The sequence below is a fragment of the Delphinus delphis genome, chromosome 1, assembly GCF_949987515.2.
Source record: "Delphinus delphis chromosome 1, mDelDel1.2, whole genome shotgun sequence".
NCBI classification, from domain to species: domain Eukaryota; kingdom Metazoa; phylum Chordata; class Mammalia; order Artiodactyla; family Delphinidae; genus Delphinus; species Delphinus delphis.
Window position 1 is genome coordinate 183,634,219 of NC_082683.1, and position 24,815 is coordinate 183,659,033.

Here is a 24,815-nt window from a genome sequence, read left to right on the forward strand (position 1 = left end):
GAAAACAAACTTATGGTTACCGAAGGGGAAGGGTAGGAGTAAATTAGGAGTTTGGGATCAACATGTACACACTACTACACATAAAACAGATAAACAATAAGGACTACTGTGTAGCACAGGGAACTCTACTCAATATTTTGTAATAACCTATAAGGGAAAAGAATCTGAAAAAGGATAGATATATGTATATGTGTAACTGAATCACTTTGCTATACACTTGAAACTAACACACGTTGTAAATCAGCTATACTCCAATTAAAAAAATAAAATTTAAAGAAAAAAAGAAAGTGTTTTTTTGCAATGGACTCTACTCCTGGTGAAGATACTGTGAAGGTTATTAAGATGACAACAGAGGATTTAGAATATGACATAACTTAGTTGATAAAGCAGGGGCAGGATTTGAGAGGATTGACTCCAGTCTTGAAAGAAGTTCTACTGTGGGTAAAATGGTATCAGCCAGCATCACAGGCTACAGAGAAATCATTCATGAAGGGAAGAGTCAGTCAGTGAGGCAAACGTCACTGCTGTCTTCTTTCAAGACATCGCCACGGCCACCCCAGCCCTCAGCAACCACCATCCTGACCAGCGAGTCGCCAGCAACATCAAGGCAAGACCCTCCACCAGCAAAAAGATTACAGCTTGCTGAAGGCTCAGATGATGGCTAGCATTTTTAGCAATATTTTTAAATTAAAGTATGTACCTTGTTTTTTAAAGATATGCTATTGCACACTTACTACAGTATAGCGTAAACATAATTTTTATATGTACTGGACAACCAAAAGTTTCACATGACTGACTTTATTGCAAGATTCACTTTACTGTGGTGGTCTGGAACTGACCTTGCAGTATCTCTGAGATATGCTTGTATTACAGTGACAATTAAAATGTATTTTTAGGATATTATGAACCGTTTTGTGGTACTGAATATGAAAATGTAGATAAGATTCCTTGAAAAACAAATATTACCAAAACAGAACATCTGAATAGGCCTAATTCTATTAAAGAAATTGCAACCCTTATTTAAAACCTTCCCATAAAGAACACTCTAAACCCAGATGACTCTATTGGTGAACCCTTCCAATTATTTAAGGAGGAAATGACCCCAGTCTTACACAGATTCTCAAAGAAAATAGACAAGGAGAAAACACTTCCCAACTTCCATAACTTTAATTTCAAGACTGGCTGGGTTGTTATAAGGGAAAATTACAGGCCAGTTTCTTGCATGAACACGGATGGAGGAATCCTAAAGTAAATAATACTGAATCTATATAGAAAGTAAGTCTCTATAAATGGTGATACATCATGATTAAGTTGAGCTTATCCCAAGCATTTAGGGTGGTTTTATCATTCAAAACTTGTTCAGTGTAATTCTGCATATTAACAGAAGAAAGAAGGAAATGATAATCTCAGTATACAGGGAAGAAAAGCCTATGATAAAGTTCACACACGAATGAGTAAACGAAGAAACTAATAACAACAAGCCCCTCCTAGTGCACTCCCATGGGCGGGGAAGGAGTTGCCTTCACCTGAGGAGCAGAGTCTGCAGGGTCTTGGCCAGAAGCTGTCTCTCTGAAGGCAGGAGCGAAGCAGGGAAACGACTGTCATCAGTGCTAGCCAGAGCGCGAAGGCAGGAAACGAAATAAAAAGTCTAAGGATGGGAAAGAGGAAAGAAAGTTCTCATCTTACAGTTACAGGTGGTGTGATTCTGCACGAACACTGATATGTTTACAGATGATGTCTTGGCTTATGTAATGTTCACCGATAGGCTGTCGGGTTGAGTCGGCCTCACTTCACCTTGGCTCACAGAAACCCCCTCGGTGTGCAGACGCACCTGCTGCCCCCAGGGCCTTACCTCTGCTGTGACCCTTCTTCCCCGCAGGTCGTATCTGACTCCCGTACGGGACGAGGAAGCAGAGTCGTTACGGAAAGCGCGCTCCAGACAAGCTCGGCAGACTCGCAGGTCTACCCAAGTGAGTGTGACCTCCGTGTTTAAGTCCTTTTTTGTCTGTGTGCCTTTCCACTGGAAGTACAATTAAACCGTGATAAAATGTGTGCCTTATTCCAGCCATTTCAGTGAAAGCTTTCCTGTTAAATTTTACACTATATAGAATCAAATGAATTCATAGCTCCATACACCCGCTCTCGCTTCTGTTCTTCAGGCGCAGAGCAGGTTTCTCTCCTTCCCTCCCTAAGACTGATCATTCCACGTGTGCTTAAGGCCCACACCTTAATTCCTGCAGGAGAACAGTCTGGCAGAATCTCAGAGTGTTAACCATAGAGTTACCACGGGACCCAGCCATGTTGCTCCTGGGTGTGTACTCAAGAGAAATAAAGCAGGCTTCTACAGAAAAGTCCTGCACAGATATTTATAACAGCATTATTCACAGGAGCCAGAGACCCAAATTCAGTGTCATCTCTGGCCAGAGTTAACTTGCTGTATAGACCAAGATTACGTGTGGAGTGTGCAGGTTCGCTGGAGGGCTGAGCCCTGGGCTCCCTGCAGCGTCAAGGTCAGAGTTCTGTGGCTGGTGGTGCCCCAGCGAGTGTTGGGCAGTGGGCCCAAGCGGCGCCATTGCACAGACCAAATAAATGAAGCAGCTAACAAAACTGGAAAAAACCCTCACAAATTTCCATTGATTTGGGAATAAAAAGAAATGAAGTCCTGACGCATGCCAATGCTGCAGTGTGGATGAACCTTAAGAAAAAGTTATGCTGCGTGAAAGAAACCTGGCATGGTTCCATTTGTATGAACATGTCCAGAATAGGGAAATCCAGAGAAATAGAAAGTGGGTTAGTATCTGCTGGGGGCTGGAGAGAGGGAGGAATGGGAAGTGACCACTAAGGGTGTGGGGTTACTTTCCTTCTGGGGTGATGAAATGTCCTGAAATTAGATGGGGATTTTGCACAGCTCTGTGAATATACTAGAAAACAGCCAGTTGTAGTCTTTAAAAGGGCGGATCTTATGTGGATTGTGTTTCAATAATGATGTTAGAAAAAAGAGGAGTCCCTCGGGGAAGCTTTGAAGTAAGGAAGATATGATCTACGTTATATCTTGCAAAAGTCGCTGTGCAGAGAACTGCTGGGAGTGGTCTGTGAAGCCTGGAGGCCCGTGGGAAGCTGTTCCTTAGCTGAGCTGGAGATGACAGGCATGTGGCAGCAACAGTTGAGGGAGGCTGTGATTGGGCGTCAAGGAGGCAGAGGAGGATGAGCCAGGCAGCAGAACCGAGGAGCAGTCAGAGGGCTGAGGGGTCAGCCAGGAGATGGTACCCGAGGGAGTGAACGGCAGTCTCCAGTGAAGAGGGGAAGCGCCGCAGCTTCAGATGCTACAGACGCCAAGCAGGAGAGCTGAGGACTGAGAGAGGGACCTATGCGTAGCCCCCGAGTGTCCTTGTGTCGTTCCTGACCCTCCAGGGTCGGGCAGGTGCCGTCCTGGGTAGTCATTGCCACAGCTGTTACTGCTTGTGCTTCATGGTGGTTTGTTTCCCCAGAGGCTGTAACCCCCACGAGGGCCAGACAAGCGTTTGTTTTGGTTTGGTTTACTGTGGCAGGCGATACGTAACATACAACTTAATACTCTAGCCATTTCTAAGCATACGATTCATCGGCATTAAATGCATTCATGTCACTGTGCAGTCATCGGCACCACCATCTCCAGAACAGCTTTCGTCTCCCCAAACGGAACCTCTCTCCCCACAGCTTCTGGCAACACCGCTCTACTTTTTATCTCTATGACCTTGACTCTAGGTAGCTCATGCGAGTGGAATCACACAGTTTTTGTCTTTTTTGTGACTGGCTCGTTTCACTCAGTGTAATGTCTTCAGGGTTCATCCATGTGGCAGCACATGTCAGAACTGCCTTCCTTTGTAAGGCTGAATAATACTTTGTTGTATGTTTAGACCCCATTTGGTTCATCCGTCATCCACTGATGGACACTTAGGTTGCTTCCACCTTTTGGCTGCTGTGAACATCAGTGTGCAAACATCTCCTCAGATCCTGCTTTTAGTTCTTTTGGGTGTAGACCCAGAAATAGAATAGGCTGGATCATGTGTTTCTGTCTTAATACTTACTTTCCATTACACTCATCTGTTTTCTTATGTCTTTTCCATTAGATTATGGTTCTTGAGTACAGGAATCATTTGATTTGTCTTTGTAGTTCCAGTACTTAAGAACGCAGTAACTTTTTATTAAGAGAATGAGTGAACAAAATAGCTAATAGTTGCCTTCCGGCTTTGGAACTTCCCTCTTCTGAGGACATGAGCATATGACTACTTGAGTTAAGAATCAACTCACTGTCTTCCTAACCCTTTTCCCCCTTGTCCTGCAGAGGTCTCCTCATTCTTTCCTTTTTTTCTGTACTACTGCTCCTATGAGCCTGGGGAAAATTTTAATTGGTGGAATGTCTCTGTGTGATTCCTACAGTTACAAAATTATGTTAGAGAAATGCTAGTTCAGGGCTTGTGGGGTTTTTTAAAAAATTTTTTAATATGGAGGTATAGTTGGTTTACAATATTGTTAGCTTCAGGTGTACATCATACTGAATAAAATTTTTTAAGATTATATGCTAGGGCTTCCCTGGTGGCGCAGTGGTTGAGAGTCCGCCTGCCGAGGCAGGGGACGCAGGTTCGTGCCCCGGTCCGGGAAGATCCCACGTGCCACGGAGCGGCTGGGCCCGTGAGCCATGGCCGCTAGGCCTGCGCGTCCGGAGCCTGTGCTCTGCAACGGGAGAGGCCACAGCAGTGAGAGGCCCGCGGACCGCAAAAAAAAAAAAAAAAAAAAAAAGATTATATGCCATTTATAGTTATAAAATATTGGCTGTACTCCCTGTGTTGTAAATATATCCTTGTAGCTTATTTTATGCATAATAAGTTGTACCTCTTAATCCCCTGCCCCAGTATTTCCCTCCCCCTTCCCTCTCCCTCTGGCAACCACTGTTTTTTTCTCTATATCTGTGAGTCTGTGTCTTTTTTGTTATATTCACTAGTTGATTTTATTTTTTAGATTCCACATAGAAGTGATGTCTTACAGTATTTGTCCTCTGACTTTTTTCACTCAGCGTGATACACTCCAGGTCCATCCATGTTGTTGCAAATGGCAAAATTTCATGCCAGTGGCTAATACTCCATATACGTATGTATGCATATGTGGAGTATGTGTATATGTGTGTGTGTCTGTGTGTGTCTCACGTCTTCTGTATCCATGCATCTGTTGATAGACAGCTAGATGGCTTCCATATCTTGGCAGTTGTAAATCATGCTGCCGTGAATATTGGGGTGCATGTGTCTTTTCGAATTAGTGTTTTTGGTTTTTTCAGATATATGCCCAGGAGTGGAATTGCTGGATCATACTATTTTTAGTTCTATTTTTAGTTTATTTTAGTTCTATTTCTAGTTTACTGAGGGTCCTCTATACTGTTTTCCACAGTGGCTGCACCAGTGTACACTCCCATCAGCAGTGTACTAGGGTTCCCTTTTCTCTGCATTCTCACCAACATGTGTCATTTATGGTCTTTCTGATGACAGCCATTCTGACAGGTGTGAGGTGACATCTCACTGTGGTTCTGATTTGCATTTCCCTGATGATGAGTGATGTTGAGCATCTTTTCATGTACCTGTTGGCCATCTGTATGTCTTCTTTGGAAAAATGTCTATTCAGATCTTCAGCCCATTTTTAAATTGGCTTGTTTGTTTTTTTGATATTGAGTTGTATGAGCTGTTTATATATTTTGGAGATTAACCCCTTATTCGTCATATCATTTGCAAATATTTTCTCCCATTCAATCTTTCCCACTTGTCTTTTCGTTTTGTTGATGGTTTCCTTTACTGTGCAAAAACTTTTAAGTTTCATTAGGTCCCATTTGCTTATTTTTGTTTTTGTTTCCTTGCCGTAGGAGGCAGGTCCAAAAAAATATTGCTGTGCTTTATGTCAAAGAGTGTTCTGCCGATGTGTTCTCCTAGGAGAAATTCTACTAACTTTGGGTGTTGTTTATTCTTCTTTTTCTGATTTCTTTAGGTTAAGGTTAGGTTGTTTATTTGAGATTTTTCTTGTTTCCTGAGAGGGCTGTATTGCTATAAACGTCCCTCTTAGAATTGCTTTGCAGCATCCCGAAGATCTTGGAACACTGTGTTTTCATTTCATTTGTCTCCAGGTATATTTTGAATTCTTCTTTGATTTTTTCAGTGATCCATTGGTTGTTTAGTAGCATTTTGTTTGGGCCACACGTGTTTGTGTTCTCTGTGGTTTTTACTCTTGTAGTTGATCTCTAGTCTCATAGCCTTGTGGTTGGAAAAGATGCTTGATATGATTGCAGCCTTCTCAAATGCACTGTGACTTGTTCCATGATACAGCACAGATGTATCCTGGAGAATATGCCTTTGAAAAGAATGTGTATTCTGCTGCTTTTGGATGGAATATTCTCTCTCTATATTAAGTCCATCTGGTCTGATGTGCCATTTAAGGCCAGAGTTTCCTTACTGATCTTTTGTGTGGATGATCTGCCCATTGATGTAAGTGGGGTGTTAAAGTCCCCTACTATTTTTGTGTTACTGTTGATTTCTCCCTTTATGGCTATTAATATTTGCTTTATTCATTTAGGTGCTCCTATGTTGGGTGCAAATATATTTTCAATTGTTATATCTTCTTGGATTCATCCCTTGATTATTATGTACTGTCCTTCTTTGTCTCTTGTAACGGTCTTTATTTTATTTTTATTATTTATTTGTTTGTTTGTCTATTTATTTATTTATGGCCACATTGGGTCTTCGTTGCTGTGCACAGGCTTTCTCTAGTTGCGGCGAGTGGGGGCTACTCTTCGTCGCAGTGTGTGGGCTTCTCATTGCGGTGGTTTCTCTTATTGTGGAGCTCGGGCTCTAGGCGCATGGGCTTCAGTAGTTGCAACACGTGGGCTCAGTAGTTGCGGCACGCGGGCTCTAGAGCTCAGGCCCGGTAGTTGTGGCACATGGGATTAGTTGCTCCACGGCATGTGGGATCTTCCCAGATCAGGAATCGAACCCACGTCTCCCACACTGGCAGGTGGATTCTAAACCACTGTGCCACCAGGGAAGTCCCAACAGTTTCTATTTTAAAGTCTATTTTTCTGTTATAAGTATTGCTACCCAGCTTTCTTTTCATTTCCATTTGTATGGAATACCTTTTTCCATTCCCTCACTTTCAGTCTGTGTGTGTCTTTAGATCTGAAGTGTGTCTCTTGTAGGCAGCATATATTGGGTGGGCCAAAAAGTTCATTCGGGTTTTTCCATAACATCTTACAGAAAAACCGAACGAACTTTTTGGCCAGCCCCAATATATGGGTCTTGTTTTTGTATCCTTTCAGCCACTCCATCTTTTGATTGCAGCATTTAATCCATTTCATATAAAGTAGTTATTGATATGTATGTACTTATTGCCATTTTGTTACTGTTTCAGGATTTTTTTTTAGTCCTTTTTTGTTCCTTTCCTCTTTTCTCCTCTTCCCTTGTGATTTGATGACCCTCTTTAGTGTTATGTTTGGATTTCCTTCCCTTTTATGTGTATGTATCTATTATAGACTTTTTGGATTGTAATTACCATGAAGTTTGCGTACAGCAGTATATGTGTGTGTGTACACACACACACACACACACACACACACACAATTATTTCAAGTCGCTGATCTCTTTAATTTCAAATAACATTTTAATAACCCTGCATTTTTCCTTCTCTCCCCCCATGATTACTGTTTTTGTCATCATATTTTATATCCTTTCATTTTGTGTATCCCTTAACTTCTTATTGTGGATATAGTTGATTTTACTACTTTGTCTTTTAACCTTTCTAGTAGGTTTGTACTTGGTTGATTTATTGCCTTTACTGTATATTTGCCTTTACCAGTGAGATTTTTCCTTTCATAATTTTCATGTTTCTAGTTGTGATCTTTTTTTGTTTTCTTTTTTTTTCTTTTTCCTTTCTTTTGCTTAGAGAAATACCTTTAACGTTTCTTATAAAGCTGGTTTGTTGGTGCTGAACTCTTTTAGCTTTTGCTTGTGTGTAAAGCTTTTGCTTTCTCCATCAACTCTGAATGAGAGCCTTGCTGGGTAGAGCATTCTTGGTTGTAGGCTTTTCCTTTTCATCAGTCTAATTATATCGTGCCACTCCCTTCTGGCCTGCAGAGTTTCTGCTGAAAAGTCAGCTGATAGCTTTATGGGAGCTCCCTTGTATATAACATGCTGCTTTTCCCTTGCTGCTTTTAATAATCTGTCTTTAACTTTTGCCATTTTAATTCCAATATGTCTTGGTTTGGTCCTCTTTGGATTGATCCTGTTTGGGACTCTGTGATTCCTGGACCTGGATGTCTGTTTCCCTTCTCAGGTTAGGGAAATTTTCAACTGTTATGTCTTCAAATACGTTCTGTGACCCTTTCTCTCTCTCTCTTCTCCTTTTGGGACCTCTGTGATGTGACTGTTAGTGCATTTGATGTCATCGTAGAGGTCTCTTAAAGTGTCCTCGTTTATTTATATGTATATATTTTTTCTGTTCGGTGCCAGTGATCTCCACTGTTCTGTCTTCCAGCTCACTGGTCTGTTCCTCTGTATCATTTAGTATACTGTTGATTCCTTCTAGTGCATTTTTCATTTCGGTTATTGTATTCTTTGTCTCTGTTTGGTTGTTCTTTGTATTGTCCAACTCTTTGTTAAAAACTTACAACTTCTCACTCTGTTCATTCTTTCCTAAGTTCTTTGATCATCTTTACGATCATAACCTTGAACTTTTTCTCAGGTAGATTGCCTGTCTCCACTTCACTTAGTTGTTCTTCTGCGGTTTTATCTTGTTCTTTCATTTGGAACGTGTTCTTCTGTCGCCTCATTTTGCCTAACTTGCTGTTTATAACATTGTGTTTCCATGTATCTGGTTGGTTACATTTCTTGACCTTGGGGAAGTGGCCTTCTGTAGGAGGCGTCCTGTACGTCCCAGCAGTGCACTCCTCTCTGGTCAGCAGAGCTGTGTGCTCTAGGGGTGCCCCCTCTGTGGGCTGCGTGGGTCATTCTGTTGTGGTGGGCTGACTGTGTGGGTGGGCTGGTTGGTTGCCAGGCCCTGCCTTGTGTGGAGGCTGCTGGTTGCCGTGACCAGGTCATGAGGTGGCCGACTGTGGAACCCAGGGGGCCCCCAGGGCTAGTGCTGGCTCACTGGGAGTAGAGTCAGTGGGGCTGTGGCCCGCCCTCTTCACTGGTGAGTGAAGCTACGTCCTGGGGCTAGTGCTGGCCTGCTGGTGGGCAGAGCCGGGTCCTGGGGGTCTGGCTGCAGGGCCCCAGGGTCCAGAGCTGGTGTCAGACTGCTGATCGTTGGGGCTGGCTCGTGATACAGCTAGCTGTGGGGTCCAGTGTGTTCTGAAGCTTGTGTTGGCCTGCTGGTGGGCAGGGCTGGGGCCCAGCTGGCCCCAGGGCTGGTGCTGACCTGCTGGTGGATGGACTGGGTCCTCCCACGGCAGGCTGTGGGCTGTGATGGTCCTGGGGCTGGTGTCCACCCATTGGTGTGGTGTCCACCCGTTGGCGTGTGAGGCTGGTCTGAAGGCTAGAGGAGGCTTACTGGTGGGCAGGGCCAGGGCCCAGGGGTTTCTGGGGCTGGTGTCTGCCCACTGGTCGGTGGACCTGGGTCCCAGGGTCTCTGGCTGTAGGTCTCTGGTGGTCCCGGGTCTAGTGCCTGTGCACTGGTGTGTGGGGCTGGGTCCTGGGCCCTCTGGTGGGCAGGGCTGTGTCCAGGGGATCATAAGGCAGCCTGTCTGCTGGTGGGTGGGCCTGTGTCCCTGCCTAGTTAGTTGCTTGGCCTGAGGCCGTCCCATTCCTGGTGCCTGTGTTCTGTTGGCTATGAGCAGGGCTGGGTCCTGAGGGTAATAAGCTAGAGGGAGGACTCCACGATGGTGCCTGCCTGCACCAGTGTCCTTGCGGTTGAACCAGCTCCCCAGAGTGGCTGCTGCCAGCGTCTGTGTCCCCAGCATCACAGGCCTGCCTCTCCGGGAGACTCTCCAAGATCAGCAGGTGGGTCTGACCCAGGCTCCTTTGAAATGACTGCTTCTGCCCTGGGTTGTGGAGCACGTGAGATTTTGTGTGTGCCCGGTAAGAGTGGGGTCTCTATCCCCACACAGCCCTCTGGGACTCCTGAAAGGAAGCCCTGCTGGCCTTCAAACCCAGACGTTCTGGGGGCTTGTCTCCCCCAGGCTGGGGCTCAGACCAGCCCACTCGCTCCTGGGGGAGAATCTCCACAGCGTTTGCGGGTCGCCCCTCCTGCCCGTCTTGTGGTGGTTCTTTCGTACGTCTGTAGCTGTAGACGATCTCTTCTGGTCGGGCCTGGGCAGCAGTTGTTCTGTGCATAGTTATCCTGGTGCCCTGGGAAGAGGCGAGCTCAGGGTCTTCCTGCTCTGGCATCTTGGCGGCTCCCTCAGGGTTGGCTTTGTGTTTGTTTGTGTGGGTTTGGTTTTTGGTTTTGGTGGTGGCTCTAGCCTGGCTCTGAATTGTCACCATTTTGAACCTGGTTCTTCTTTCTGTGCGTAAACTTAAGTTTTCCTTGTATCTGCTGGACAGTCTCTGTTGGTGGCTGCGTGCTCTTGGGGGGTCGGGAGCGTCCAGGTGGAGATGTGAGAACCATGGGTGTGGAAGCAGCGGGCGGGCATCAGTGCTGCCCTGTTTCTGGAACTCAAGCAGGAAACGCTCAAGTATTGTGTTTGAAGTGTATCTAGGCTCAGGCCTGGGGCCTCTGCGTACTGAGGTGTTTGTTTTCAGCGTATATTGCTTGAAGCGGCCTCACACATTTCGGGAGCTTCATTTGGAATTCGGTACCATTAGATCTTTACGGAGTTTCCCTGCTCATTCAGGGGGCGTTATTCCATGGTTAGGGTGAAACCTCTCTGACCTTGTGGTATTTTCCCAGGGTGTAACCCTGACGGATCTCCAGGAAGCAGAAAGGACGTTCAGCCGGTCGAGGGCAGAGCGTCAGGCTCAGGAACAGCCCAGCCCGAAGCCCGTGGGCCCCAGAGGGCTCAACGGCAGCGCCCAGAAGCATGAGCCCCTGGCAGCCCCTGCAGAGGAAGCTGGGGAGAGCCGCCAGCCCTGGGACCGGAGTCTGGAGGATCAGGTGAGCTCTCTGTGCTGAAAGCAGGTGGCTGGGGGAGTCTCTTCCCCACTGATAATTCCAGAACTGTCCTACTCTGCAGGGGACGCCTCATAGAACACGCTATTTACGTCCATCTTTAGTTGGCAGACCTGTGTAACTGAAAGAATTCAGAGGATGTTAGTCCTTAAGTGATCAATTTTTTCCTCTGGGAGTTAACTAATGCGCTTTTTTCCAGTTTTATTGAGATGTAATGGACATGTAATGTTACAACATGATTTGATGTGTGTACACGTTGTGAAATGATTACCACCATACTTTTGGTTAACTAAATGTGTCTTTCTATTCTGAAAAGAGAGATCTTGGTATAAAAAAAATGCAAATAGAAGTATAAGCATTTATTATTTAGTTTATGCCAGACACAATTTTAACAATTTCAATATGTGTATTAAATTGTTTAATCCTCACAACAACCCTCTGAGGTAAGTATTATTATTCCTTCTTAAAATATGAGTCAGTGGAGTGACAGAGAGGTTAAGTAACCTGCCCAGCATTTTGCACGGCTAGGAAGAGGTCAAGGACTTCCCTGGCGGTCCAGTGGTTAGGAATTGGCGCCTTCACTGCTGGCCGCCCAGGTTCGATACCTCGTCGGGGAACTAAGATCCCACAAGCCACGCGACGAAAATAATAATAATATTGATTTGTGTGTGTGTCTGCCTATCTGTGTATGTTCTGGTGTTAGACTATTTGGGTTCAAACCGCAGTATCCTTACTAACTAGCTGTATGGCTTTGGGTAATTTATTTAACCTTGTTTTACATAGTTTCCTAATTTGTAAAAACAGAGCTTATAATAGAGGGTACTCCTTGTGAGGTAATACATGTATAGTGCTTGACACATTAAGTGTTCAGCAAATCTTAACTACTACGATGATGATGATGTACTTTTTTTTTTCATTCTTTTTTTTTTTGCATCTTTATTGGAGTATAATTGCTTTACAATGGTGTGTTAGTTTCTGCTTTATAACAAAGTGAATCAGTTATACATATACATATGTTCCCATATCTCTTCCCTCTTGCATCTCCCTCCTTCCCACCCTCCCTATCCCACCCCTCTAGGTGGTCACACAGCACCGAGCTGATCTCCCTGTGCTATGCGGCTGCTTCCCACTGGCTATCTATTTTACATTTGGTAGTGTGTATATGTCCATGCCTCTCTCTCGCTTTGTCACAGCTTACCCTTCCCCCTCCCCATATCCTCAAGTCCATTCTCTAGTAGGTCTGTGTCTTTATTCCTGTCTTACCCCTAGGTTCTTCATGACTTTTTTTTTTTAGATTCCGTATATATGTGTTAGCATACGGTATTTGTCTTTCTTTCTGACTTACTTCACTCTGTATGACAGACTCTAGGTCCATCCACCTCACTACAAATAACTCAATTTCGTTTCCTTTTATGGCTGAGTAATATTCCATTGTATATATGTGCCACATCTTCTTTATCCATTCATCTGTTGATGGACAATTAGGTTGCATCCATATCCTGGCTATTGTAAATAGAGCTGCAATGAACATTTTGGTACATGACTCTTTTTGAATTATGGTTTTCTCAGGGTATATGCCCAGTAGTGGGATTGCTGGGTCATATGGTCGTTCTATTTGTAGTTTTTTAAGGAACCTCCATACTGTTCTCTATAGTGGCTGTACCAATTTACATTCCCACCAACAGTGCAAGAGGGTTCCCTTTTCTCCACACCCTCTCCAGCATTTAGTGTTTGTAAATTTTTTGATGATGGCCATTCTGACTGGTGTGAGATGATATCTCATTGTAGTTTTGATTTGCATTTCTCTGATGATTAATGATGTTGAGCATTCTTTCATGTGTTTGTTGGCAGTCTGTATATCTTCTTTGGAGAAATGTCTATTTAGGTCTTCTGCCCATTTTTGGATTTGGTTGTTTGCTTTTTTGTTATTGAGTTGCATGAGCTGCTTGCAAATTTTGGAGATTAATCCTTTGTCAGTTGCTTCATTTGCAAATATTTTCTCCCATTCTGAGGGTTGTCTTTTGGTCTTATTTATGGTTTCCTTTGCTGTGCAAAAGCTTTGAAGTTTCATTAGGTCCCATTTGTTTATTTTAGCCTTCAAAGTCCTCTTTTCTCTCTCCCTTTTCAACCAAATATATACGTATATGTAATAACCATTTAGGCAGTTGGGTGAACGCTTATTTTGACTTTTAATTTGATGGTACAGTATTATAAAATAAAAGATTTTACTAGGAAAAAAAAGCAGAGGTGGAGCAAGGCGTTGGCTCCGCAGCTTGCCCTCCTCACCACTAGTACGTTGTTCTACAAACTTCTGCAGACCCAAGCACTCACAGAGCACCCTTATTCTCGGCCACAAGCTGTCACTTTGGGGTAGACGTTTTGACTTACGGTCCATTTCTCAATTGCAGTTGGTAGTCAGAGTTATAGGGTTATATTTAAGGTGATCGTAACTCCTGGTTTACCTAAGATTGTTCCAGTGACAGCTTTTATCTCTGGGTAATTATCAGTACTGTTCCTTTTCACTCTCAGAAATGTCCTAGCTGGGATGATAAACTTTATGGTCAACATAATTACGGGAGAAGAAAGTCTTCTTGCTCTAACTTTGAATGGCTAGGCTGCATAAACTAACCGAGGTTCTGTTGTTCGTTTCCTTTGTTTTATCGGCTATTTTTTGAGTACTTATTACATACGAGAGACCATTGTAAGCACATAACATACATTCTCATTTAATCCTCACAGCCCTCTCTGAGGAAGATATTATTATCCCTGTTTTATACATGAGGAAGCAGAGATCAAAACTCAAGTCACGTACTTCAGGTCACACAGCTCCTTCAAGCTGGAATTGGAGCCATGTTCTCTCAGACTCCCAAGCTGACTATATTTTATTGCTTCTGTCTCTATAATTTATAAACAAATTTATACAGTCTCTGCATGTAGTAAGAATTTCTTTATCTCTGCATGTTCAACAAGCCACATTAAGGTTTATTGTCAAGCTGTGTCTGTCCTAACTCTCAAGGAAAAAAAAAGTTCAAAAGGGAAAGTGGGAATTTTTTTTTTTAATTTTTATTTATTTGGGGTTTGGGGGTGTGGCATGCGGGATCTTAGTTCCCCAACTAGGGGTCAAACCTGTGCCCGCTGCAGTAGAAGCACGTGGTCTTAACCGCTGGCCCGCCAGGGAAGTCTCAGAAAGCGGGGATTTTTCAGAAGTGTCAGTAAGCCTAGTGATGGCAGGTTGGTAGAACGCTCAGATTTGGTCTGTCTTCAGATAACTCCTGCATTGTTTCTTCACATTCCTGAGCTGCTTCGTTTCCTACGTAAACCTTACCTTTCAGTGCGCCATCTTAAAAAGGCCATCATCCTTCCTATTTGCGGTGCACAATCACAGGAATTTTTATTACCAGGGTTGGTGCCCCCTAGTGCCCTTTGATCAGTTTAGGAAGAGCTGTCCTGGACTGCTGTCAGCCTGTAGCATCTTCAGAGCAGGCGTCTAGAACTCTTTCCTATCTGGCTAATTACTTATAAGCCTCTTGATATAGAAAAGCCCATTTTTAATAAACGTGCTGTCCTTACCCTTTGGTTAGACTTGACCTCTGACATCTCATCATGTGGATTGTTCCAGCCTGTGTATCGTCGCCTGAGGATTCCGGCTCAGCCAGACAAACCCATGACACCAGTGTCACCTCCTGCCCCGAGACCCTCCCTCTACACCAGTTCCTACCTGCTCCGGACGGGTAGGTCTTCAGCCCCTGATTCAGAGAGTTCAGAGCCCCCCGCCAGCCCTGCAGGGGCAAAGGAAATGGACAAAAACGGTAGGTCGAGCTTCAGAAACCGCACCCTCCTCCAGTGCACGTGCCCCAGGTTCTTAAGATCCATGCTTTGTTTTCTCTCTGACCAGAGGGCGAAGAAGCAGATTTGGGTGATCAGTCATCTAACAGGCTGTCCATTCGTGAGAGGAGGCGGCCCAAGGAGCGACGAAGAGGCACAGGCATCAACTTCTGGACGAAGGATGTAAGTGGGCTGTCTGTGCTGGGACATCTCGCATTACGCTGGGCTGCCCGCCGTCCTGTGTGTCGGGCTCAAAAGGAAGAGTTCCACACGGGGCCCTGAATCGTGCAGATTGAGAAAAAGAGCAGCCGAAGAAAGACTCCACTAGTGTGGGACTCATTAGGAATGTTCTGGCTGGGACGCCCAGGGCCTAGGACAGTGCCGAGCACACGGGAGGCAGGCAGCAAATAAGCGGGGAATTTACAGCAGCCGTGCAAACAAATACAACAAGTGCGTAAGCCGCTCAGACTTAGCAGCCCCCCAGCGGCCCCTGAGAGTCCCGTGGTGAGTCAGCAGTACCTCAGCGTCGTGTGTGTGCAGGTGCTAACCAAGTATTTCAGGGGCACTGCCAGAATCTCGAGAATTTCAGAATTTCATCAGACTCAGGTTTACTCTTTTGGAGAAAAAAAGGAACAAGTGCTATAAAACAGCTTGACTTTGGCTTTTAAACGAAGACAGGGGCTGCTGTGCCTCCTGATGACGAGCATACACTCAGTTCTTTCCTTCCCCTCTGGTCTGTACCCTGCTCACTCAGCCTTGTCACTGGCATTTAACAGTCAGGTGGCCAAGATCAGGTCCCTGGTCACTAGTGACTCATTTGGAATTAGATGGACCATTCAGTGAGACAAGACATGAGACAATGATGGTCGCCTGTTAGAGACTACTAGACGAAAGTGTTTGCTTATTATAGGACCAAATGGGCTGACAGCTACTGACAAAGCCCAAGTGAGATCCGTCTGTCTTAAAGATTCTCCTTTTCCTGCCAGATTCATTGGATTCTTTGACAGCAAGTGGTGCTCCTGAGGTGCTGCTAAAAGCAGCAGTGACAGTGCCCTTGGCCGTCAGCCCTCACTGCCCAGGTGCATAATTGATGGGGCTGACCTTGTTGCCTCCAGGGGTGCCTGTGACCGTGATCCTCTTGTCTTTTTTCTTTCTCCCTTTCCAGGAAGATGAAACTGATGTCTCGGAAGAGGTGAAAGCAGCGTGGGTAAGCAACCAGCAGTGAGGCTGCCACCGTGGGGCTCAGCGTCCCCGTAGGGCTCATCCCTGCTCGCGTGCACACAGTTAACAGAAGGAAGAGCAGGCTCTGTGCAGACTTGGGTCTAGGGAGAGTTTGGAGGTGGACGCTCCTCTGCAAGATGGGACGGGTGCTCGCTGGTATACTGTTTTCTTTCCTTTTTCTTTAAATTGGTTTATTTATTTTATTTTTGGCCGCGTTGGGTCTTCGTTGCTGTGCGCAGGCTTTCTCTAGTTGCGGCGAGCGGGGGCTACTCTTCGTTGCGGTGCGCAAGCTTCTCATTGAGGTGGCTTCTCTTGTTGTGGAGCACAGGCTCTAGGTGCACGGGCTTCAGTAGTTGTGGCACGCGGGCTCAGTAGTTGTGGCTCGTGGGCTCTAGAGCGCAGGCTCAGTAGCTGTGGTGCCTGGGCTCAATTGCCCCGTGGCATGTGGGATCTTCCTGGACCAGGGATGGAACCCATGTCCCCTGCGTTGGCAGGCAGATTCTTAACCACTGCGCCACCAGGGAAGTCCCCCGTTTTCTTAAATGGTGTAACAATGCCCATGTTCTTGAACGAGTTTCCTGCATTTTTCAGTGCCTCCTGCCAGGTTCTAACACAGTTCGGGCTCTTTTTCTCTGTTGTGCTATTGGATGGTATAAAGTACTTTGAAATCTTGGGAAGAAAAGTGAAGAGTGATACTGTTTCTCATGGATCTACCTCCTCTCCACGCTAACAGAGAGAAACACAAGAGTGAATAGTGTAAACAGTCCAGAAATCACTTACATTTGACTTTGAAATAAGGTTTAGCTCCTTGGCTCTTGTGTAACCAGACCCCTTAAGGCCTGGCACCCAGCTCTTCTCTGCTGTGGGCACCCCAGGCCAGCTTTCCTGAAGCTCCAGGTTCCCGTAAGCCACTCACATGTGATAGAAAGTTAATGCTTTTCTAGTACCATTAGTACCATTTTTCTTTGGTTTTTGTTTTGTTTTGTTTCGTTTTGGTTTGTTTGTTTATTTGGCCTCACTACACAGGTTGCAGAATCTTAGTTCCCTGACCAGGGATCAAACCGGGCCACGGCAGTGAAAGCGCCGAGTTGTAACCACTGGACCACCAGGGAAGTCCCTAGTACCATTTTTCAAGAAGGAAGGGATTTGGTTTTGACTAAATGAATTGAGACTCCATGTACATTTCTATTGGGAATTATGTAAGAAGATGGCCTTTTTTCTACCCTACAGTTGTGTGACAGTATGTTCTCAGAATATGTTTAATAACTCATACCGAAAATGAAAACTAATTTGTTTTTAGCAGAGGAAGTAGAAATGCTATATTATGTCATTGACCTGCCTGTATTTTGGTCGAGATCCTAAACAGTCAGCAGGGGCCTCCAGAAAGCAGTGCCCATGGTGGCGTGGTGAGAGCTGCCTGCGTGCAGCTGCAGCCGGGGCTGCCTCACGGGGAGGAGTGGACGTTGGGTGCAGATGCCGCGTGGAGGCTCCCCGGGGCAGGGGGGGTGTGCACACGACAGTGACTTCATTCCACAGGGGCTTGGGGAGGCTTCAGGGGATGAAGAGTGAACGCAGGAGAGCCTCTGTGGGGAACTATATTAGAAAACCCCTAACGAGAGATCCCAGGTGCTGACTACAGAGCACTGAAGTGGCCCGTCACCCATAGAGGGTCATAGAGGCCGGTGAGCTCCACGGAGGGAGTTACGCAGGAGAGCTTGGTGTTGGCCACTGTCTCTGTCAGTGAAAATCTTTGCCTGCACGTTTCTAAGCTAACTTGGTGTGAAAAGTCCCTGCCTGGTGCACCAGGCAAGGGCCACGAAGCTGCCTCTGATGCCATGCTTCCCAGAGAAGTTCACTGAACGACCATTACAGAAAAGATTTTCTGATTGGTGAGATTTGACATAGAGTCATTTGTCAGACTGAAAAATGGTCCACTCATCCCATTGCTCGAGGCATCTGCCAGTGTTCACCGCATGTCCAGCAGACGCCAGCGTGAGTCTTCAGAGAGGAATGAAGGGCCAGTCCTCTCTCTAATGGGAACTGAGTGTGTGCAGGTGCGCCAGCACTCACAGCATGCCCGGCATGTCTCCTGCCCACCACGGTGCCCAGGGGCGGCAGCATCCTGACCCCGGCCTGTGTTAGCGCAGCTCTGACTGGTTCTCTCCCGAGCGCTCGTCCAGTCTTGGCAGCGTGATGCCGGGATCCATACGGGCCCACAGAACAACAGGCCTGTCCCTGTAAATTGTGGAAATCTAACCTCAAGATGGTCAGGACTGTGTCACAATCGCTCTCCCACTCCAGGAATCTACTGTTTTTTAAGTTAACTCTTCCCAAGACTCTGACATCTGTTATTTTAAATTGGGATAGATTTACAGTCAGTGAACTGCACAGACCTAAAGTGTACTGTTGGATGAGTTTTGACAGTTGTAATCAGTGGTGTAGCCACCACTCAAGTCAAGATGCAGAACTTTTCCGTCACCTTGAAAAGTTCCCTCGTCCCCCATCCCCTGTCCTGAGAGGCAGCCGCTCTTCCGAGTGCCGCCAGCGTAGAGCAGTGTTGCCTGTTCTTGAGCCTCGCGTACGTGGAATCAGTCGGTGATAATACTTCACTTTAAGGGTAGAAAGGAAACTCTGTCTCCAGCAGAGTTGGAACTAAAATGATTCCACATGTGCACAGATGCTCTCCTCTTCTCGAAGATTCTTCAGCCTCTCACCCATATATCAGTAACAAGAGCATGGCTAAGAAAACCTTTCTGTTGTTTAACCTTAATCTCTGTAGACATCGTGGAAATTTATTTCTTTTTGTGGACCTAAGCTAGAAAAATGTAACCAACATTTGTATACAGGTAAGGTTGATGGCCAGGAACGGCCCTGATGTTTGTCATGCAGTCTGGGAGGGAGGAAGGAGGCTAGTCATGCATTTCTTTGTTGGTGACACAAGGGACGCTGAGGGGGCTTGGTCGGGGCCCTGCACAGTGCGTGCTTTTAATCAAAACCATCCCCGCCGGAAAACCGACAATGAGCACGGGGCTTCATGTCTTAGCAGCCGCTTAGCCCATGTGCTTAGAGCAGATGTGCGTGGTTGTCTGCGTTAGACGGGTGACCGACCGTCTCCAGAAGTCCTAATATAGCCTGTATCTTGCTAAGTGAAAAAGAAACTGAGTCTGGATTTGACGTGAGGAAGGAGGTACCGCAGTCAGAAGTGCCGCCCCCTGCACTGCTCGTGAGGCACAGGCGCTGGAGCAGTCACGGGCACACTGCAGGTGCTGATGGCCCTTGGACTCTTCTCGTCCTCTCTTCACTTGCGTCTTTGGCCTGCCTTCATTCTGCTTAACGCTGAGTTTCCTCTACGTGTTCTTGTCCTCTGAAGCAGACTGTTGCCCAGGCCAGTTCTGATATATGATTGAATTTATCACTAGAGGGAGCAAGTCGTCAAAAGAAAAGATGGTGAACAAGCAGAATGGTGTCTAAGGAAGCTGAACAGGAGACGGATTGCTTTTGTTTTAAAGGAATTGTTGACCAGCCCAGTTCAATGCAGTGAAGTTACCCGCCTCCCAAATTTGGGCATCTTAGAATTGGGAAGGAACTTAGAAGAAACTTGGGTTAGGAACCTCGTTTTACAGTTAAGAGAACAGGCCCAGGGCAGTTAGGAAGTACTTGGGGACGTGAAAGCTCTAGGTGAGCGCCCTGTGCCCCGTGTCAGGGAGCCTTTATGGGACTGTGGTGGGGCCGACCTCACATCGCCCTCCATTCCCCATCCTTTTTTTTAAGGGATGCAGGTGAGCAGTCAGATGAAGAGGTCCATCAGGTGAGGTGTGGATGTGTCCCAAGGTCAGAAGCTTTGTCCCCATGGAGGTGGTTGTACCACCCGCCCGGCATGTGGATATTACACCAACCCAGGAGTTCTCCAGACCTCATAGTTTAGGGATTTTTATGGAGGCTTCAACATGGGCATAATTCATTATTAACTCAATCTCCACTCCCTTTACCTTCCCCCCAGAAGATGCAGGGTGAGTCTAAAAGTTCCAAGTTTTTTTTTTTTTTTCTTAAAGTATAGTTAACATACAGTATTCTGTAAGTTGCAGGTGTACAATATAGTGGTTCACAGTTTTTAACGGTTATACTCCATTTATAGTTATTATAGAATATTGGCTATATTCCGCATGTTATGCAATGTGTCCTTGTCGCTTATTTTTTACCCAGTAGATTGTACCGCTTACTCCCCCCTGCCCCCATTCTTACATTTGTTTTTTACTGAGCAGGTTACATGTTTGAATTGAGCTGCTAGTGGCATCTCGCCTCCTTGAGTAAAGGAAGGTCTTCCTGAAGGACACCTCGAAAGCCTCCTGAGAGTTTCAGGTTCAGTGGTAGAGGGTCAGCCTTCTCCTGCCAGGTGGGAGGGTACTTATGGAGAGAGGGTACATAAGTAGGTGGGTACTTATGTCTGTCCATCCTTCAAATAGGAAAATGCTTCTCCCTCTAGAATCCCTATTGCTTTTAGGCAAATCCGGTGGCATCAGTCTGAACAGAATCACGACACTTTACCTTCAAAGTCAGCAGTGTAGCGTCCAGTCCAGAGTGGAGCCTGTGGTCTGGTGGCTAACCCTCCTGCAAGAGGCCTTGGTTATAGGAGACACTGTTAAGGAAGCATTGACCAGTAGGTTGTTCAGATACCGGCCGTAGATAACCGGTAGCAGCTAGTCGGGAGAGACCTTGGTCAAGTGTGCAGAAGATATAAGTGATTAAACGTTAAGACTTTCAAACTAAATCAAAGAGAGGCTCAAAGTGAAATTTGCCAGCAAAGCTTGGTTTTAAACTAAGCTTTAACAGAAAATAAAACTTGCTTTGGGAGCCATTTGGCCCCAGAAGTATCTCTAATACCAAAAGCCACTAAATGCATTTCCCATTTTGTCCTGCCTTCTCTTTTATAAGCTTCTCATGTATTCACTGAACAAGTACTTCCAGGTGCCTGTGGGCAGGGGTGCAGCAGTGAACAGAAAGCCCTGTTCTCGTAGAGTCTCCATTCTGGTGAAGCAGGCGGGCAGCGAGTAAAATGAACGTGCCAAGCAAACGGTGTGTGGAAGATGAAAAGCCGTGTGGAGTGGCTCCAGGACTCAGGAGCGGGGAGTGCAGGGCGGGGGGCGCTGAGCATCTAAGGGGGGTCGGTGTCGGCCTTGCCGCGAAGGCAGCACTGGAGCCCAGCGTGAAGGGAGTGAGTGGGGAGCCCCGTGGATGTGCGCAGGCAGAGGGAACAGAGCTGCGGGGCCGTGAGGCAGGAGGACAGGCAGGACCTGTGAGGAGACGGCGTGGGCATGAGAGCCCGCGGCAGAGCCCGGCGGTTGGTGCCAGGGGGTGCGAGCCCGTGTAGAGCTCTGCGCAGCAGAGGGGCAGGAGTCACATTCTGGGGGGACTCCGCCTGCTGTTTGGAGAAGACCCTCTATGTCACCCTAACCCAGGACTGACGAGGGGTTTGGGCCAGGTGATCGCAGGTGGTGAAGATGCTGAGAAGTTTTCATATGCACGGCGTATTTCAGACTTAGAATCAGCAAGACTTCTGCGGGATTGGGTATACGGTGAGAAGAACAGAGGGGGGTCAAGGTTGGCACCAAAGCTTTTGGCTCAAGTGCCTGAGAGGGTGGAGTTTTCATGAACTGAGATGGAGAGGACTCTGGAAGGGCAGGCCTTTGGGTTTGGCTCTAGAAGCCCTGGATTTGATGTGTCTGACCGCCGTCCACAGGGAAATGTCAGGGGCGGAGTTGGAGGTACAGACTGGATGCAAACATGCAGGTTGCCTCGGGAACCATGACATCGGAGCAGCTCACCAAGAGTGCAAGTGTAGACAGAGACGCCCAGGAAACGGGCAAGTCAGAGCACTTGGCTCTGAGAATGTGACTGCAGTTTCCCCCTTTTCCAGAACAAAGTCAGGCAAACAAAGCACGCTCACACAGAACAGCAGGTAGTTTGCGTATTATTTCACCTGCTTTTCTCAACTGGTGCAGGGCTGTTCCCCGTGAAAGCTGCCTGGCCTGTTTGTGGAAGAGCCATGTAGTTGTGGAGGAGAGCCAGTTCCTGGAGCTCCCCTGACAGCTTCTGAAACAGAAATTACTGCCTCTCTGCAGACCTTGTCTGGAGGTCTCTGAAGACCAGGAATGTCATAAGACTTTTTGTTACAGGAGAGGAATTCTACCGATTAACTGTATCTACAAATGATCTTTTAAGCTGACTCAGCTTTTGTTTCCCTTTGCCTTACCTGACTTCCCTCAGTTGATTGCATCTTTGAATAACTAGCGCTCCATTTCACTTAAGGAGAGGCTTTCCTTGAAAACCTCATTTCTAGGTGCTGCTCATCTGTACCAAACTCTGGTTTATCCCTGTGCTGCCTACAATGGCGGTCGTAGGCTTGGGGTTTTAGAACCGAAAGCAGCTCTAAACTTCTGCCCTCCCCTCCCCTTCCCTCCCCTCCCTCCCCTCCCCTCCCTCCCCTCCCTCCCCTCCCCTCCCCTCCCCTCCCTCCCCTCCCCTCCCCTCCCCTCCCCTCCCTCCCCTCCCCTTCCCTCCCCTCCCCTCCCCTTCCCTCCCCTCCCTCCCCTCCCTCCCCTCCCTCCCCTCCCTCCCCTCCCCTTCCCTCCCCTCCCTCCCGTCCCCCTCCCACATCACATACCTTGCAGGATCTCAGGTCCCCGACCAGGGATTGAACCCAAGCCACGGCAGTGAGAGCGCCAAGTCCTAACCACTGGACCACCAGGGAGTTCCCTGAACTTCTCATTTTAGAGATCACAGCTGAGGAGGCCCGGAGAGAGGGAGCACAGCTGTGTCTAGGGCTTTGCGCCGCATTCTCCTGAGTCTGTATCTGTCGTGTGTGTTGGGTGATGTACTGTCACAACAGGCTAGGCGTGCAGACCCAGGAGCTGGGCTCCCGGGGCAACCCCACCTTGACCGCTGAACTGCTTTGGACGAGATGCTTCAGTTTCCTCATCTGTAAAGTGGGGATAATAATAGTGTCTACCTCTTAGAGTTGTAAAATGAAAATGAGTTAATGCATTTAAATAGTTAGAGATGAGTAAGAGCCACTCAAATTATTTTCCAAATCTGTAGGTTCCTAAATCTGGATGAGAGAATGGCTTTTGGAATACTCTCACTGACCTCAGAATCATGTGATTTTGAAGTTAAGTTATTAATTTATCCATAAAGAATGGATTCTTTGAAGAGTCAGAGAAGTAGCTCAGGCTCCAGCGTGTGCTTGTGCTCTGAAAATGAACCTGATGAGTTTTGAGAAATAAATCTTAGAAGCAGTTGCTGAGGCAGGGACAGAAATGAGTAGAGAAGGAAGGACCGAGAACTCAGTGTTTCCTAGTTTGCTTGGAGCCCTTTGAAGGCCTGAGGAGAACAAGCCCCTGCACATCTCTGTGTCCTCAAGCAGGCTTTAAGCCTTCTGCCTAAACACCCTCCCGTTTCTGTTTTTCTGCATGTGTTCCCACAGATCTTCACCACTCCCCCCACTCTCTTTCTTCGAGTAAATAACGGCCCTTTTTCCTACTTGCTCTGAGTTTTCACAGTCTTGCGTCTGGCTGTTTGCTGGATCTTCACCCCTCTGTCAAGCAAGATTTTGAACTTGTTACTTAACCTTGTGAAGCCCCTTTATCTGCTGGAGGGCGTCCAGCGATTTTCTGTCCGCTCCACCGCTGGGCAGTGTCTTCGCCATTCTCCTTTTAGGTAAAAGCCTAGGACTGTTTTGCTTTCCCTTCTCTCTGGGGCCTGATTGCCTAATATGGTAAAGTATGTCCCAGACAAGCCTGTGCTGTTGAGATAGAACCAACAGTCTAAGTTTAAAGACGCGGTAGGTAAGCTCTCGGGTGGAGTTGCTTATTTCTGTAGTAAAGTAGTAGTTTTCACAGTGTACCGTAAAGCCACCATAATCTTTGTTTTTAAGCAAGCCACTCTTCCTTTTAATCGAGTGAAAAGATAGTAAAATATAGATTTTCCTCCCTCAGCTTCTTTATCTTCAGCCAGATAAGAAGAGGAGGAGGAAAGGGTGGTTAGCGTGTCCCTAGAATGAGCGGGCTGGAGAAACCCGGGAAATTTGATGATAATGCTCATAGGAATAGATTTAATGAGAGGGCCGTCATGAACAGCCCCCAGGGCTCGGCAGACTCTCCGCGCAGGCCGTCGGGGTCCCAGCAGTGACGACGGGGGGCCAGGGGTGCGGGTGGAGAGACTGGGAAGCGCCTTCTGTCCAGGCTGCGTGAGGGGGCTTCTCCAGCTGTGACTCCACGCTCACTGGACGGCCTCTCCTTTCACTGCACACTTGCTCTTGCTTTGCAACCGTCGTTCTTAAAATACTACAGCTGCTGGGATTTGCTATATATGGGTCATACTTGTGCCTTGCTGTAGCCAAGCTGTATAAACCATCTTGAGAACAAAGTTTCCTTTGGCATCTTCCTTCCTTTTAAGGACTCTATTAATTTTGGGTCATGCCATTGCCAAGCAAATCTCAGTAATCAAAATACACATGTATTCCTTTCAGACCCGGTAATTTTTGGACCCACTGTCCCACGTCATCAGTGAATTCTGCTTCAGTCAGAAATCGTTTTTAAGATAGAATAAATTGACCTTCAAGGTATCTGTTTGAGCTTTGCTCAATGTCTTATACAAAG

The 24,815-nt window shown here is 46.6% G+C and overlaps 1 protein-coding gene across 6 annotated transcripts in view; it reads left to right on the forward strand.

Annotated features, from left to right (window-relative positions):
• Positions 1-24,815, forward strand: part of PPP1R12B (protein phosphatase 1 regulatory subunit 12B) — a 193,131-nt gene that overhangs the window by 103,121 nt on the left and 65,195 nt on the right. For all 6 annotated transcript variants that reach the window (XM_059999013.1, XM_059999022.1, XM_059999008.1 and 3 more), the window contains exons 14-18: positions 1,880-1,970; positions 10,897-11,100; positions 14,735-14,924; positions 15,011-15,123; positions 16,106-16,147. In XM_059999013.1, coding sequence (XP_059854996.1) covers positions 1,880-1,970; positions 10,897-11,100; positions 14,735-14,924; positions 15,011-15,123; positions 16,106-16,147 — 640 coding nt within the window. The remainder of the gene's footprint in view (positions 1-1,879; positions 1,971-10,896; positions 11,101-14,734; positions 14,925-15,010; positions 15,124-16,105; positions 16,148-24,815) is intronic.